This window comes from Aythya ferina (genome assembly GCF_964211825.1).
Source record: "Aythya ferina genome assembly, chromosome: 6".
NCBI lineage: Eukaryota > Metazoa > Chordata > Aves > Anseriformes > Anatidae > Aythya > Aythya ferina.
In genome coordinates this window covers 22,763,177-22,780,952 of record NC_140303.1, presented here as the reverse complement: position 1 = coordinate 22,780,952, position 17,776 = coordinate 22,763,177, and the positions used below count along the sequence as shown (strand labels likewise).

General features: G+C 35.6%; 1 protein-coding gene across 3 annotated transcripts in view; it reads right to left on the bottom strand.

Moving 5' to 3' along the window:
* Positions 1-17,776, bottom strand: part of LOC311438627 (sodium channel protein type 1 subunit alpha) — a 101,282-nt gene that overhangs the window by 43,972 nt on the left and 39,534 nt on the right. Inside the window, exons 5-15 of one of the 3 annotated variants that reach the window (XM_084523216.1) lie at positions 14,881-14,971; positions 13,893-14,021; positions 13,286-13,377; positions 11,873-12,145; positions 6,558-6,621; positions 5,740-5,881; positions 5,384-5,590; positions 4,638-4,943; positions 3,495-3,875; positions 2,182-2,314; positions 1,199-1,437 (exon numbers count right to left, since the gene is read on the bottom strand). In XM_084523216.1, the coding sequence (XP_084379342.1) occupies positions 1,199-1,437; positions 2,182-2,314; positions 3,495-3,875; positions 4,638-4,943; positions 5,384-5,590; positions 5,740-5,881; positions 6,558-6,621; positions 11,873-12,145; positions 13,286-13,377; positions 13,893-14,021; positions 14,881-14,971 (2,057 nt within the window). Of the gene's footprint in view, positions 1-1,198; positions 1,438-2,181; positions 2,315-3,494; positions 3,876-4,637; positions 4,944-5,383; positions 5,591-5,739; positions 5,882-6,557; positions 6,622-11,872; positions 12,146-13,095; positions 13,188-13,285; positions 13,378-13,892; positions 14,022-14,880; positions 14,972-17,776 lie in introns of all 3 variants that reach the window. The other 2 variants (XM_084523215.1, XM_084523217.1) reach the window with 2 other exon arrangements.

Here is a 17,776-nt window from a genome sequence, read left to right as displayed (position 1 = left end):
GGGGGCTGTGGTTGTTCAGCCTCAAGAAGAGAAGGTACTGGCAAGGTTTTTATAGTGGCCTTCAAGTACACCTAAAAGGACACTACAGGAAAGCTGGGGAGGGACTATTTTTCAGGGCATGTATTGATAGGAAACTCTCTTTGTAGTCTGATATTCACCAAAATTTAAATATATATATATTTGTTTGTTTGGAAAAAGACTATAACTTGCTTCAACACAAGATTTTTCATTTTACTAGGGAACTCATATCCCTTATTTTAAATACAGGAAAACCAGCTATATTTGTCTGTTAATTCTCCTATCTGAATCCTGTAGTTATTTACATGATCTGAGTTATTTTTTCTTCATTACAAAACAAAGATTATTAAAAATCACATTGTAAGAAATCCATTCTTAAAATAAGAGAATAAGTAGGACTACAGCTGCAGATGCTTTGCTGTGATCAAACCTGTCAGTTCAAAAGCATCAGAGCTACAGAAAATTAACTCCTGAATTCTTTAATAATTTATCTTTTTGAAGTAGAAGGGAGAAAATATAGTTGACAACATGACAAAAAGATACCTTACTAATTATCTGATTCTAAAAAATGTAAAGACTATGAGAGGAAAAAGTGCTGTGGGATATTTTTCATAGTTTTGCATAAAACATATAAAGAAACCAATCCGCATATCCACATAAAAAGTCATTTAGCCTGGAAAATTCTAGAAATGCCTTTAAATGGCTCTTCTAATGATTGTAGACCTCTACTCAGGAAACAGAGTAACAAGAGGAAAGCAATTAAAAACACATTCATAATTTACACTTTTGTATTGTATTGATTGAAAATGAAACACTACATTTATTTCCATGGTGTCCTTTTCATGGAAGTAATGCATTTCCTGGTTTAGTAGTTAGATAAATCAACTTCTATTTAATATAGACTTTACTTAATGTAGCATTGGGGCCCCTTTTTAAATATTTAATCTGGTTTTGTGGAACACTGGAAAATATTGATTTTACAGAATCCTAAGTTACATGACCCAGGGTTGACAGTGAAATTTACAAAAATGTTGTATTTTATCTGGAGAGCAATAGATGGACATTAAATTCACTTTCTAAAGAGGTAAAAAACAACAACAGCAATAACACAACAAACTTAAACTCCTTTCAGTTATTTCAGACATACTTTCTTTAAAATTATAAACATAAAAAGACTTACCAGATTTCCAACTGAAAGTACGTTATTGAATTCATCAGTCATCGGATAATGTTCCATGGCCATAAAAAGTGTATTTAAAACAATGCAAATAGTAATCGCCAAGTCAACAAATGGATCCATTACCACTAAGTTGACGATATGCTTTACTTTTAACCAATGCGGACTGCAGTCCCAGATCAAGAAAATATTTGCAAATTTATACCAACATGGTGGGCATTTCTGCCTTGATTCTTCAAGTTCTGTGGGAAATCAAAGTTCACAAAAAAATTCAAAGTTCACAGCAGTAAGTATGTGACTGCTCTAATCTACATCTCAAGCCTATATTACTTGTATCCGTCAAGTTAATTACCATCTGTAATGTTATCAATTAACCCCCTATAAGCACAAATTCTTTATATTTCAATCACTATTCACATCAGTAGCAATTTATATATTATGTATTTTATTGTTCCTTGATTCAGACTGTTCATCAAACTTGCCGTTCTATTATGTAAATATTTTACTTTCAAAACTGTGGTAGTAAGGTAAAATTTTTCAACATAATTTTCATTCCTAGTTCAAGAAAAAAAACAAAACCGAAAACTTTATCACCTGTAGTAGCACTTCTTTAAAGAGTAATTGAATAAATATAAATGCTAAAATATGCATATAGTTTAGCAATGGTAACATATATATGAATAATGTTCAGTGGTCTTTTTGTGTCCAACAATTCTTTAATTAATATGAGTAAGCATCCTCTTAGTTACGACCATCAGACACAACGCTGTAGTCCTAATGACCACAAGGTATTTGATGGCAAAACAGTGAACTATAAATGCTTATTTGTGTAATAAACTCAATGTATGTAGAGCTTTGATAAATATTTGTTGGTTTGTGGAACAGTATCTATTCATTGAGATATTTTAAATAATTTTTGATGTTTCAACTCATATTTTCAGATGTTTATTGAAAAAAACAGGTATTAAGCTATGAGTAGCACACACCTTCCACTGTGTTTGTAAGAATGCTAGCAATGCTCATTGCTCTTTCTCTTAAAGCTGGATCTTCCAGAAAGTCCATAGAAACATGGAAAGAGCTTGATATTCTTTTCCTTATTTCAGTTTCTGTAGTGGTGCCCTACAAATAAAAAAAAATAAGTCAGACCATATTTCAGTAATAAAATAAGTACATATTGTATAAAACCCTATCAATATGCATGTATGCGTGCTTCGTGCACTTCAATTTTTATAATGTCAGACTTTTCTTACTTTTTAGTATGTTAAAAATAATTAAAAATATATATTAGGCAATAGTTACCTACTGCTCAAGAGTTAGCAAGAGTTTATTCACTTAATTTTTGCATTTCTTTCCTTTGATCTTTGAAAAATTGTTTAAACAAATGGAAAAGGACTGAATTCAAAAGATTGTATAAAATTTTTGCAAACTGTATTTTTTCCTTACTCTTGCTGACAGAATTCAGCTTCCTATAACATACTAGTCTTTCACATTAGACAAACTGTAGCAAGAAAAGTATGACTTCCTCATGCTTCCTCATGCTATTATATTTCTAATTAATGTTAGTAGACAATTTTGAACTAAGCAAGACACTTATTTTAGAGACCTCTTCTCTTACCTGCATGTACATACACAGTGACAGCAAAATGTACTGCTCATATGTTCACACAGACACTTTTTTTTTTTTTTGTGGTGTGTGTAGAAATGTGATTTTCCAACGAGCTACTTGTTGTCTAAACTACTGAACTCCACCAGCAAAGGATGGAAATATAAAAGAATGAATGATAGTAAAGAATTGACTACTTTCTTATATTTTAGTGGGCTGATACAGAAGCGTGTTATCAAAATTAACTGATAATGCTAATTTTGATAAAGTGGTAGTAGCAGTGTCATATTTTTTGTAGACATATGATAGCATTTTTGTGTACAATTTTCAATTGTATAGTAACTTTGATTTTGTGGACTATAGCCATAGACCTTTATAGCAGCAAAAATAAAGTATAGCACAGTAATGTAGTATAGTGCTTTTGTGAATGTAGAAGTTAATATTTCAGTGTGTGGAAACTGCAAATAGCATTTGTTAGTTATGAGAATTTTAGTAAGAAAAAAAAAAGAAAAAAAGAAAAAAGCTTGAGTTGCAAACCTATCTTATCTGTTTTACTTATTAAAGATTTTACAAGATGCAGGAGCATTCACAGCTTGACCAACCAGGAAGCATTGCCAAGGATTCCATTCTGTAGATAACACTGGCTGGTGCAGTAAGAAAAAGCCATGATGCCTAAGCTATTTAAAACTTTCTTACATTGTCATCAGTAGCTGGTTTATCTATTATCACCTCTGGCAGAAGCTGTCCAACAGGCGATGTAGGAACAGATGGTCCACCAACCAGGGAAACCACCCCATTGCAATCCACAGTGCTGTGCATCTTCCCATTCACTGGAAACACTGCCAGCATCCTGGATGACCTACTGGCCTGACTAATGTTACTGTTGCGCCGTTCACCGTGTCTGCGCGGCACAAAGAGAGAATCTCTTCTGCTATCGTTGTCTTCAAAAGTGCTGTGCTCATCATCAGCAAAGTCATTTTCTGATCCTATATCCTTTGCTCTACCTCTGAAACTGAAAAGACTTGTTCTGCTGTTGCGCCTTGGAGAAAACAGGGAGCCGCGGATGCTCAGCAAAGACTGCAGGCAAACAAAATTTGTAATTATCAGCTGAAATCTTCAAACTTAGCATTGTTATTAGTATCACATAGGTTTTTTGTTTTATTTAAAATGTTTTCCATAAGATAAATGCTGCTGTGAAACATCTGTATGTATTTCATTATATAATTTTCATTATATTTTATATACCTCTCTGCTCATGGATTGTTAAGACAAAAACAGTTTTGATCACTCCTTCCTCTTAATGTTATTAATATCATTAAAGTTACTGAGTAGTTGCACAATACCCATCAAGCAAAAAGTAAAAATATGAACATGCTTCTTTACATGCAGCAACCTTCACATATTAAACCAAACTTGAACATCATTAAAGCACGAGGAAAAGGTGAAGCTATCATAATAAAAAAACACTGTTAACGTTTAATAAGAATAGATGAGGTATAATCACTCAAAAAAAAAAAAAAACACAGAATCAACTAGAGAATACTTTTAATATGATTTTTGAATAATGCTTTTACAAGAGTAGGGATATGAAGATGAAGTGATGAAGTTACATTTCATTCTTTTTTTTTTTTTTTTTTTTTTTTTTTTTTAGGTTGGCCTAGCAGCTACTGCACTTTCAGTCAGACACTGAAAACGATACTAAAATTTAATGAAAATCTCAATGTTTCCCTTCTTTAAGCAGTGGGGTCATATTACTATACCAGGAAAACTAAAGTAGTTGTGTAACAGCCTGTGACACTTTAAAGATATGCTGCTACTAAAAATATCTATATGCAGTACCTGATGTGGAGAAGAGTATTTCTTTTCATATGTCAGTCTATTGCCTTCAATAGATAATCGGAAACCTTTCCTTCTTATGCTGTCTTCCGATTCAGACTTGTGAAATTCATCTTCTTCTTTTTCTTCTCCTCCAGATTGTTCTTTCTGTTTTCTTTTTTTCCTTCTATTTCTTCTCTCTTTTGCACTCTTTGAGCTCAATTTGGATGCCTCTGAGGAACTTTCTGAGAGCCCACCAGCTCCTTCTGCAGCACTGGGCTCCCTGGACTCGGCAGATGCTGTTACTGCTGCTGCTGCCACTGCTGCTGCCTGCCACATTGCAGAATTAATTTGTGTCATTAAGCAAATCAAGACAGTCTTTAAAATTTTACTTATATGGAATTTTTAGTCCAACTCCCTTAAGTCTTTTCATATAATATTCTAAAAATATGGTCATAGCCTTTGGTGCTAGCCTTCCTCCACCTTTTGTGAATAGCTTTAAAATGCAGAAGTCTAATACACTGTATTGATGATGTCAGACTAAATAAAAACATAATGAACAATGTATTCCTAGTTTTGAATATTTCTTCTTGATTATGCCTCAACTGTTTTCAGTAAAAAGCCTTTATTTCGGAAGAGAAAATCTCGGAGCTAACTCTGATGTTGAATACCCAGCAGGGCAGTTTCTGTCTCCAAATTCAGAAAACAGGGGTTCAATATCTCTAGAAAATTTTCTTTGATATTCTTTTGTATTGCACCATAAGGTATACCTGAGCCGCTTCTTGTTGCTTCTTCAGCTGTTCCAGCATCTGTTGAAATTCTGCCTCTTTCTGTTCTGCTTCTTCCATGGTTGCTTGATTCTGCTCTTCATAGGCCATGGCAACCACAGCCAGAATCAAATTAATCAGGTAGAATGAGCCCAGAAAAATCACCAGAACAAAAAATATCATGTATGTTTTCCCAGCAGCACGTAGAGTCTGGAAGTAAGAATACATTTATAAGCAAGAACAAGATAACAACAGTTCTGTTCTTCATACTGTGAAAATTAAGCTAATATAAGATACTTGATTTTCTTGCATTACTGCTGCAAACATATTTAGTCTATTATCCATAAAAAAATTCTCACCAGTTGATAAAGATTTTCCCAGAAGTCTTGGGTCATCAGGCGAAACAGTGACAAGAAAGCCCAGCTGAAGGTGTCAAAACTTGTGTAGCCATAATTGGGGTTTCTACCAGCTTTCACGCATGTATACCCTTCTGGGCACTGCCTGCAAAGACAAACTGGGTGTTACCTTACATAGGTATTTTCGTATATTTGGAATGTCCTAAATATACTAATTTCGTATATTTGGAATGTCCAGAAGAAGATTAGGATTAAAAAGTGAATTGTTCTTGTATAGTGGATCAGACTATATATATCATAGAATTTGTAACTTTTAATAGAAAATTATTTTAAAGGATACTAGAAAAATTAAGTGGGAGAAGCACATAAAACCAAATCAAAGCAAAACCCTACTGCGAAAAGTTCAAGCTTCTAAAACATAGTCCAAATAATTAATTCTTAATGTTGTAACTAATGTCACTACTTTCTACTGTTCTTGAACCTGTTAGTACTCCTATGTGCAACTGGAGCTGGAAAATAGCACGTTTTCTAGCTGTGGTATCTGTTACTTTACATACTGGCAGGAGATACACTAATATCAGATTTCTAATTCAGCCATGCAAATACTAACATCATTAACTAATCCAGCGAGGTGAATGAAATCCACTGATTCCATTGCAATTGGAGATCCAAATCCACAGTCTGGTGTAAAAATCATATATTACTTCTTATGTGAAAGAATGTAATAACTCAAAATATAACTCTCCCGCATCCCACCATGCACATCTGAAGACAGATTTAACTTGAACACTGTGAAATAATACTGTGAAATATGGTCTTACCCAGCATCAGAGCTATTTCCACAAAGCAGAGCATCATTTTGCCCTTCCAGAAAATAAAAATGACCTGTTCAGAAAAGAATTTCAAAAAAAATTATTATTATTTTTAACTACAGCTCCCTGAAATAAATAATCCAGATCTAAAAGCATTAAGGTGATTTCAGATGCAATTTTAAACATCTCGTATTATTTTTTTCAGCAGGATTGTAACTTCAGAGTAAATGCCACTATGAATTGTAGTAAGTGCCATCTCTCAAAGCCTTCTGTTAAAATGCCAAAATGTACTAAAAATCCTGACAAGTGCTGCTTTGTGAAGGTGATACGCACTGTTTTCCTTTCAGACTGATCACTGAACTAAGTCACACTTTGTGAAATCATACTTTACACTTATTTATTACAATAATTAAATTGTACTTGAAAAAAGAAAAAGTTACTGATAATTTATTTTAAGGAGGGAAACTTTCTGATCAACATTGCCAAGGGTTCCAGTTTGCCACTTACAAATGCTTGTGACAGTTATGTGAGTTCTGTAAAAAACCACATGGCTGCCAATGGCTCCAACTGTTACAGGTGCTTACACACTGCAATTAGCTTGCTGACTGGTATGAGGGCTCTGGTACACATCTAAACTGAGTAATAGCAACAGTCACTGACTTGTGCAAGAAGGGTTTTAGGAGTATATGATATGATGATTATTGATCACTTTAGGAAAGAGAAACTGGATATATTCTACCAAATCACCCAGTAGCTAACCAGCCCATAAACTGTATAGTAATCCTGTATTTTTTTAAGAGACTTTTTGGATGGTTTAGACAACAACATCAACCTGTCCATTTTTAGAAGAATAAAGAGATGGTAGGAAAACAAGTTGTATATATTAATATGTACTTTCACTGTATCCTTGAATTTGTCCTTTTCCTCTCAAAGCAGACTTCCACAGTAGCTAAGCTCTTTATTTCAAAATACTCATCACAGAAGGAACTTCCTCCTGTAGCAAAGCTTCCCATTTAGCCACAGGCAGGACACAATTTGGACAGTCAGACCACACAGCCCAGTGTCCCATTTCCAGCACAGACCAGAAGTGCTGCCTGAGGAAGTCTGCAATCACAGGCCAGAGACATAGTGCTACTCCCCTGAGCACCCTCCCAGCTTCCTTCCAGTGCTTCTGAAACATGGCTGCTTCAGAGTTCGGGTGTTTCCTTTTTTGCTTTGTGAGGAAATTTTAAATGCCTATTGGATTTCTGCTCCATTGAACTGGCCTGCTAGTCTCCCTTAAACTGATCTCATCTGAAATGCTGTTGGTGTAGCTGAGCTTTGATTTGCATGTGGCTGCACATGCTGTGCTGCTGAAGCATGGTCACTACAGAAGCTAATGAGTTCTGGGTGTGAAGAGGTGTCAGAAGTCACTGGCTCAGCATGGTGGTTTGCTGCAAGAGGTACACCATACCCAGGCCAGCTGCATCTCTTATCTTTCTCATCCTGTTAGCAAAATTCGCCATTTGGACAAGTTAGGTTTTTCAGCTGCACATAGATTTTGTTTGACAGTCTGTGAAGGACTCAGTTTCAGTATCCAATCATGCATACAGGGTACAATCTTCTGTGCTGCGCAAAGTGCAAAACCCTGTGGGCTGCTGCTGTCATGCTGGGCTGGTATGCAGAACTGCACTGTGCTGAAACCCAGCTATAAACAGCAAAGTTAGCTGACTTGATGCTGTCCACAGCTGACCCATATGAAAGAAACCTTATTCTGCATGATGTCAGCTAATCATGATTAAAACATGCTGGAACGTAACAGCTGGTTGGGAATAATGCAAACCTGACTGCATTATACGTGGGGCAGTCAGTCACAATCAGCACTGCTGCAGCTGAGCTGAACTGCTGAAATAGGGCTTGTGTTAAAGTTCTGAGGTTTATCCAAGATACGGCATGGAGCATGGTGGTCTTGCCAGCTCCACAGGCAATAGCCACACAGGCTTTCTCTGAATACTCTAGTACAACCATGTTTAGCAGGATGGCAGATACAAAAGTTCAAAATAGCACAACAGGAAATTTTTTAAAACAACTCAATCTGAATGGCATAAGCCCCTAATAGATGCAAAATTCAGAAAGGTATTTTGCCAATGTAATGTGAGGAGTTTATTACTAAATTCAAGACATATGGTTGGCTTCATTTTCTTCGACTCGGAAATATGAAAAAATCCCTGATGGGCAAGTACTTCACTTTAAGGGAATTTACAGTTGGCTGCATAAGCTTAGGGTAATGACTGAGCATAATTGTTATTACATGAAACAGACACTGAGATGTTTCACACTGAGTGCTTCCTAAGTGAATAGTTATGAGCAAGACCCAGTACGTAGGACAAAGATGAAACCTCTGTGAAACCCAGCACAAACGAAAGTAGGAGCCCACCCAGAAAAAGAGAACAGGAAGCTCTGAGAAGATCATTTTTCTTTGTGAAAATGCCTGTAAGCAAGGACAGGCTTATTAACGTCATAGTAAGACTCGTAACTTCATAATAGATGTATATAACTTGTGTATAAATATACAAAAGGTTGAAGCATCCATTCATTAGAGTATATTCTGTAACTAATGCAGCATGATTTTTCAGGTTCTACAGGTCTCCTTGAAGTCAACTGAAATCAGAGATTGAGTTGTTAAAAAACAGACAAACAAACAAACAAAACCAAAACACAGAAAATGAAGTTTGACCCTGAAGACCTTGCTTAACCTTTGTTGTACACCATGTTATGAGATCTCTCCAAATTCAAGCGTTTAAGTAAAGTGGATTCCACAAAAAGATTACATCTTGACTTCAGAAATTAAGATAGAAATCAATCACAGTCATTGATCAGGTGTGTGATCATGGTTAGAATTACTTCCATTTGAAATTTTTCTGTCTTTGACTTACAGGTATTGAACCCATTATATCTTTGCCTACTAGATCAAAGGTATGTCTATGATGAAATTTCTGATCCCCATGAGGTTTTTTTCAACTGTAATCAAATCACCCCTTAAACCTTCTCTTTGATATGTTAAGTAGGTTGAGCTCCTGGTCTATCTTGGCATAAAGCATGTTTTCCAACCCTTTAATCATTCTACTCTTTTCTGCACATTCTCAATTTTTTTAACATGCCATCTAAATTGAACTTTTTATAGTATTCCAGTGGTGCTAAATACAGGAGTAACACTGCCTCCTAGTCAATAATTTATTTATGCAAACAGGATACTATTTAGCTTTTTGGCTGTAGAGTTTTAGTTTTAATTTTTCAGAGTCCTGGCTGCTCCAAAGCATCTTAGGTGCTTTGCTGAAGGCCTTCCAACTGCATTTCTATCTTGCCTTCATTGCAGCTCTGCAACACTTCATGCAAGCTGCTTTGACAGTGTTTTACAGTTTTCTTTGTTCTCCTGTTTTTTTTTTTTTTTGTTTTGTTTTTTTGTTTTTTGTTTTTTGTTTTTTTTTTTTTTTTAATTATTATTTATTTATTTATTTATTTATTTATTTTTTAACGTGTTTTTATTCTTATGGTTAGTACCTGTTAACACTGTTGCTACAGCATGTACTCATGGGAAGCAATTGCCCCTGTGTGAGAACCACCCCTCTTCTGCCCAGCCTATTCTTGCTTGTAGCTTTTGGTTTATATTAGGTGACCTAATAACATGCATGTATGAGCATAAAAATGAACCAGCCATGCAGCACCTGCCCTTATCAAAAGCATGTTCCAATTAGTGCTAATAGCTCCATAAGCAGGAAAAATATCTAGGGAGTTAGAGCAAATCCTGATAAAAAAATAAATAAATATATATATGGTTACTATGGTAAAAGTATTATGTGGCAATCACCTGCTGCACTAGAAAGGACACCCAGGGGAAGAGACTCACCTGGGAACCCCAACACTTCTCTTCACTGTTTTCAGTTTTCCTTTTCCCTCTCCCTTTTCTTTTTCTCTCTCCCATTCAGTTCTTTCACTGTTAAGAGACGATGTATGCCACCAGCTACAGTCTGGTGCATGTGAACCTGTCTCGACATGAATTGTCCAGCACTGACTTAGGACAGGGAACTTAGGTTTGCCACCTCACATTTAACTGTGTTGAAGTACATTTGTTTGTCTATTCTCAGTTTGCCAAGCGGCTCTGTATCAGCAGAACTGTTTAGAAAATTGTGTGATGGGAATTTATCAAAATGGAAAAATGCATCAGAATGACTACTGAGGAGGTTTCTCTGAGTCTTCCACTACTGAAGATTTTAACTAATCTAGAGGATGGAAGTCTGCTTGTGCATGATACTGATCTCATAAGGGTGGCAGGTGAGTTTGAGGAAGATGGCAACATTTAAAAGATTCAGGACAGTTGGAGAGATGGTGAGTAAAATTAGGGTGCTAGTCAGGCTGGAACAATGATCTGTGCAAATACAAAGTGGGAACCTAATGAGGTTAATGCCTGTAAAAGATTCAGGAGACAGGTAGGCCACAGACTAAACATGATTTAATGATGTTGCAATTGTAAACAAAGACAAGCACTAGCCTAGGATATACAAAGCAAAAGTTGTATTCCTATGTGCAATCCTTCTCCTTTTAGCAATCTAATCCACTTAGCAGGCCTCATGTGGAGGTGAAAAGCCTGGATGTGGGTACCGCACTTTTATAAAGAATGTTTACAAACAAGAAGGATCCAGAAGAGAGATCTAGGTCTAGGAAATAAATCCTAGGAGAAAAGGGTGATAGAAAAAAGACTGAAAGAGGAGAGAACAGGGAATGGGAACATGCAAATAGTCTCTAAATACCTTTGAGACATCGATTAATGATGGAGAATAATTTGTTTTTCAGGCCTGTGGTGAAGTTCATAAGAACAATTAGCTTAGATTGTAGCAGAAAGATTTATGTTAGACCTTAAACAATTTTTTTAATAATGAGGATAGAGAAGCACAAGAATGGATATATGGTGGTAATACTGAAGACTTCTCTTCTGGATTCCTCACTGGATGTCAGTACTCTCTGACATCTGTCAGAAATGACACATGCTGAACTTGTTTTGGGGTATATAAAATGCTTAAGACTCTTCTTTCAGGAACTCATTGGGACCTCTGTCTCTCCCAGGGAAAGTGTAGATTTAGCAGAGAGATCTGAGAAAAAGCTGTATCAACGAGAGAGACTGTGCTCTTCCTTTCCACTTCCCTGCCAGCCACTGGAGCAGGTTGATGAGAAAGAGAAAATACTTCTAACTAAATCCTTTCTAACTAAAGGTATCATCCTTCCTTCTCCTTCTAAGAACTGAGTCAGCCACAGAACATTTGAATAAGAATTATGCTGACAATACTTACTTTCATCCTCAATGTATCCCTTCCAGTCAAATGGAGCCACTGTTGAATTAACCAATGTCCCATTTTCACCAATGGTGTTGTTGAGCTGGGAAGTAATATTTGTTTCCAGAGTAAAATTTTCTGGAGGCCACTGCAGGCATTTATTCCTCAAGTTGCCCATGAACAGCTGCAGCCCTATTAGTGCAAATACACTCAGACAAAACACAGTCAGGATCATAACATCCGAGAGCTTCTTCACAGACTGAATTAGGGCTCCCACGATAGTCTTCAAACCTGTAAATGTAAAGGAATTTTTATTCTGATATTCACAACATTTTTAAAGCATAAAAATGACATCTCCTAGTTAAGTTATAGATTTCATGCAGAAGCCCAAGTAAATGACTGTAATGTCTGTGAAATAACACTTTTGTGAAGAGCTTTTTCACTTGTGAAGATGAATAAATAGCTGAAGTTCATGTTCATTTGAAACTGTGAATGGAATGAGTTGCATATATTTCAAAATACTTGTTTTAATACTAAAACAAGTGACTTTGTTATTCATGCTGTATGTGAATCTCACATAGAAGTCTTCTTTTTTTTTTTTTTTTTTTTTTTTTTTGTCAATACCTCTTGCCCCAAACCTTTGCTATTAACAGTTTTATAACATACTAGATTTAGAATACAGTACTAAAGATCCTGTTTATCAAGAAATACTATCAAAAATTTAATGCTATAAAACTGGAGATGGTTTGGAAAATTGCAGAATTTTAAGATAATAAATCCCCCATGCAATGCCCATGCTATTCTTTATTATCTTATTCCTTTCTCTTCATTACTAAATCAACATTTAAAACAGTTCTATTTTATACACACAAAGATTCACAACAAGTACCACATAACATCATGTAGGTAAAATACACATGGGTAAGAAAACTTCAGGGTAACTGATATTCGTTGAATGTGGAGAAGAAAGCTTGACATCGTAAGATGCAAACCACACACGCTGTGTACTGCAATGTCTCATGCAAGAATCTGTTAAACTCAAAGGCTGATTTCAAAAGGAAAGAGCTCATGTTAAAAAGCAATGAATCAGAGATCTCAGTGAATTCCAATATCTTCTGATTCCTGCTTTTTTTTTTTTTTTTTTTTTTTTTTTTTTTTTTTTTTGTGGAAATAAGGCTTATGTTTAGAAAATATGAATTCAGTGAATTAAATTCAGCCTCAGTGTTTAACCTAGCTCTCACCTGGAATGACTGATATTGTTTTCAAAGCTCGGAGAACTCTGAATGTTCTCAACGCTGAGACATTGCCCAGGTCCACAAACTCTGTCACATATCTGTAATAGGGGAGTTCACACACAAACACAATGACAGGATAAAAAGGAACAGTTGGGAGGTACAAGGGGCCTAACACCTTACACCAGTTACTTCTTACCTGGGATTACAGAAATAGTTTTCAAAGCTCTCAATACTCTGAAAGTTCGAAGAGCTGAAACATTGCCTAGGTTTACAAATTCTGTTACATACCTGTAGGATTAAATCACAGTTATTCAGAATTTAGGCAAAGTTTATGCTACTTACTTGGGTCTTTCATCAAGACCGTTTTGGCGTTTTTAGCAAAAAATTAAATAGCAACAGTCAGAGGTTTACCTTTCACTGCAGTTTGCCTTTCATTAATATGCTTTCAGAGCCTTCAGTTAAGTTAAATGTCTCTGAAGTGAATCACAGTGATTTAACTTTGAAAGCCTAAATTTTATCTAAACTAGATTGGTAAATTTGTAGAATGAAGACAAAGGGATGATCCTTTTCTGCTCAGGAAAAAATGCAGGACATGAAATTAGCCTCTCTAATACTAACTGGACTAATGGCTTCTGCAGTATTTATGTTTACATCAAAATATGCATATCAGAATGTTAAAATTGTTTTAGATAAAGTAAATCTGTACAAGAATTTCCATTTGACAAAATTGATATGTATTGATACTAATTTCATGCCCTTTTTGGCCTTCACTTTCAGAAAAAAAGCAAAAAACAAACACTTACGCAAAGGTAATGACAGTGAAATCAAGCCAGTTCCATGGATCTCGAAGAAAAGTAAAATCTTCTAAGCAAAAGCCCCTTGCAATGATTTTTATGAGTGACTCAAATGTATATATTCCAGTGAACGTGTACCTGGAAAATATTAGAAAATTTAATTTAAGTAACAGCATTTTATATTCGCATTCTGCTAGAAATATTAAAATCAAATGAATTTTTTTTTTTTTTTTAGTTTCAAAACTGGAAAAGAAAGCAGTAAATAAGCAGTTTCTTCAAAAATACATTATATTCATTGTACATATTTCTGTATTTATATGGATTATTTGTGACATGTTGACATGTTCAGGACAGTGGTCCTGATCTTGTGCATAAATCAAAAGAAATAAAACTACCAAATAAATGACATATATTAAAAATTTATCTGTGACATGGTTTAAAATTATACAATGCTAGATATGTTACTGTAACCCAAGAATGTTTTGAACATAAGATACTGGATACTGTCAGAATCACTAATGTCTAAACCATCTAGTAGTAAGTCTAGAAAAGGAAGAATACAATCATGCACTGAAGTCTTACTTTAGGAATACTTTTGCTTAAATGCTGTCCTTAACTGACATCTACAAATAGACAGACATGGTTCTGTTATTAATGCAGTGGTGTAAAAATGTGGGGTAGATGCTAAAGCATGAAGAGAACATGATGAAGAGATGAAGAGAAGATGCTAAAACATGAGAGAACTAGTGGAATCCAAGTACAACAGTATCTGTAAATAACTATCATTTTTCTTCTTCTTTTTTTTTTTTTTTTTTTTTTTTCTACCCAAATGTTCTCCAGATGGAGTTTTGAATAATTATTCAACATTACTACGTAGCTGAGAAATGAAACAGTACCTCATGATATTTCCAGCCAGCACACATGGCTGCAGTTATTGGTATATCGTGTCCCTGAGGAACAGAGATATGGCTATCTTTAAATAATATATGCAACTTACTCTACATTCTTTGTCCAGTCCGGAGGGTTACTCATGGTCATAAATACGCAGTTGGTCAAAATAGTGCACATGATAAGCATGCTGAATAATGTAGGTAATAGTTAAGGAAAACACAATAGTAATATGTGCAATATCATATCAGCCATCATCCATTTTAAGTACAGCAAAATATTGCCATTTATGCTAGCCTGCGTAGGTCAAAAACTGACTCAAAATAGCCACATGAGGGCAGCAAAAACTAAGTAATACAACCCATTTTTGCCAAACGATTAATTTTTCCTCTAGGCATCTCTCTAAATGATGTGTTCTTTAAAAACAGTAGCAACAGAAGATAGTTTAAACTAAAGAAAGCAGTTTACAGATACATAAGTTGTATATAAAAGCCCAGAATTTTAAAATATCTTTTACAAAATTAAGTAGATAGTATTTTGTGGTTTGAGGTATATTTTCATACTTTTTCATACTTTGGACAAAACCCAAAAAACAGCAACAACAAAAACTAAAAACAAACCACACAAGCTTCACTATAGGTGAAAGAGGAATAGGAGAAGTAAGAGCTCAGCCTAAATTTTACAGAAAAGTGGTGCTACCATTAAGATCATTGCTTAAAGCTGCTGAACGATTCCAAATAGAACATATATTTTGACTCAACATTGAAATCACAGGGAAGGATTCACCTTCCTGATTCACATAGATATGCTGGTGACCTTTGTCTAAATTGCTGAACAAGCAGTGAACACTGTGATATCTTTATTTAAGTGACTTAACTCATGTTGAAGATCATGTTGCCATACAAGCTCTGAATAGTAAAAATCACTGTTCTGTGGCTTAGAATAATTAATTACAATGCCCTGAAGTGCCTGTCCATACAGTCCACAGACAGCATTCAAGATTCTGAATTAAGATAGTTGGGAAATTCCATTATAGAAAGAGAGTTCATTTTGGTAGTGGAAAAACTTGAAGATGCCTGTCTGTCGCTTCTGTTGTCTCATAAAACAAAATACATAAAATGCAATTTGATATATTACACTCTGGTAAATAAAAAACAGTATTCTCACTTTTGGGATGTTCTTAAGAATAATGTATCAGTAATTACTATGTGAAAAAAATAACAGAAACCTCAAAACGAATTGGTGGAATAAATACTATCCATTCAGGTTATATTTTTAGTGATAAACATATATGTTTGATGCTGAACTAAAAAGAAGGATATCATGATTCTTACAGGGCTAGACAAAAAAACTCTACCACCATATATATCACATACCACAAAAACTAATTTAAAATAATGTTAAGTCACAAATGGCCGGCATTCAGAAGTCTAGACTAAAGAGGGCCTATACAACTCATTTAGTGGACAGGGTGGACAATGCTCTCTGAACAAACCAGAAACACGTAACAAATTAGATTTGTCTGTAGGATCTCTTCCTTCTTCATCCTATATCCTCCAGGTATGTAGCAAATGAAGTACCTTCAAAAATTATTCACCGAATCCTTATGAATTCCAAGAACAAGGTTGGGAGATAATCTTAGCAGTTAAAGCATTTGAATGTCCTCTTAGGAGAGCCGCAATTCTAGCCCTGTGTAGTGTATTGTATGTTTACAGCTATCTATCATTCATAACGAAGGCCACAGGCAGGTTTTTGCATGTCGCTCACTCTCTGTACATAACTCACCATGTGTGTCTGCTGCATGGTCAAAGTGCTATTCTCTCTCAAAACAAACATACTTTGAAATCCTAACTCTTACCAGGCTTTCCCACATTTGAATCTCCAAAGTAACTGGTACATTCAATGTCTGTGCCACTCTTCCCTTTTCTCCTACATTTGGAATATTTGACTTATTACCTCAACCTTCCATTAATTTAATATTTTATGTTGTATATGTAAAAATTATGTAAGAATTTACCAATACACATATGTAAACAATTCTGATTTATGGTGGCTTCTTCATGGAAATGTATTTTTCACACTCGTCTTATACAAGCAAGGATTAGTGTTAAAACCACTGCACAGCCTTGCGCTAATCAGTTACTGCAGCAGCTGAAGTCTCCTATCAGCTGTGTGGACTTTTTGGGAGATGGAGATTGGAAAAAAAAGATATTACCCATTGGTTTCACAGACAGCTGCTGGCAGTCATGAAATGCTGAGTAACACAGTAATTTCATGTTGCAGAGGCTATCATAGGAGTACTTAGCAAGGTACCACTTTTTCACTTGAGCATCTCCTTGTTCCTTTCTAACACTCCTTGCACTCTGCAGTTCCAGCCACTGCTGCCTGCCTTCTTTGTCTGCAACAACCACCACCTCCCCATCCCCCCCCCCCCCCCCCATTCTAACCTTTTCATCCTTTCCTATTCATTGCAAAAGTCTGGCCATCCTCCATCACTCTTGCATTGCCCTCTCAGTTGCACACTCTACCTTGACTTGAGTCAGGCAGGCAAGAAGAGAAGAATAAAAAAGGTGACATACCAGGAGGTGAGTCAGCAGAGAAATTCATGCTGTTACCACTTCCTGTGTTACAATGAATACCAACAGTGAAGAAGAACAATTGCAGAAGTCTCTGAACACTGGGGAGAGACACACTGTGCTTCTGCGCTGGGACAGCAACATCTGGCCATGTGTGTGGGCACATGTCATCAGAGCACCATACACAGAGGTTCAGAGAATTTGGAGGACATGCAGATGGAGGTTCTCCAAGATGAGCCCATTTCACTATGCTCAAAACATCTTTCTTGTTGAAAGCAAAAGGCACAGATCTTTTACAGAGGCCACAATGCCTCTTCCTCAAAACATCAGGGCAGGGGGATTATTATTGATAAACCTCACAAGATTATTAAAAATAGTAACCCACACTACCCTCTAATCTTTTTCTTATAAACTAACCTTGACAAAATA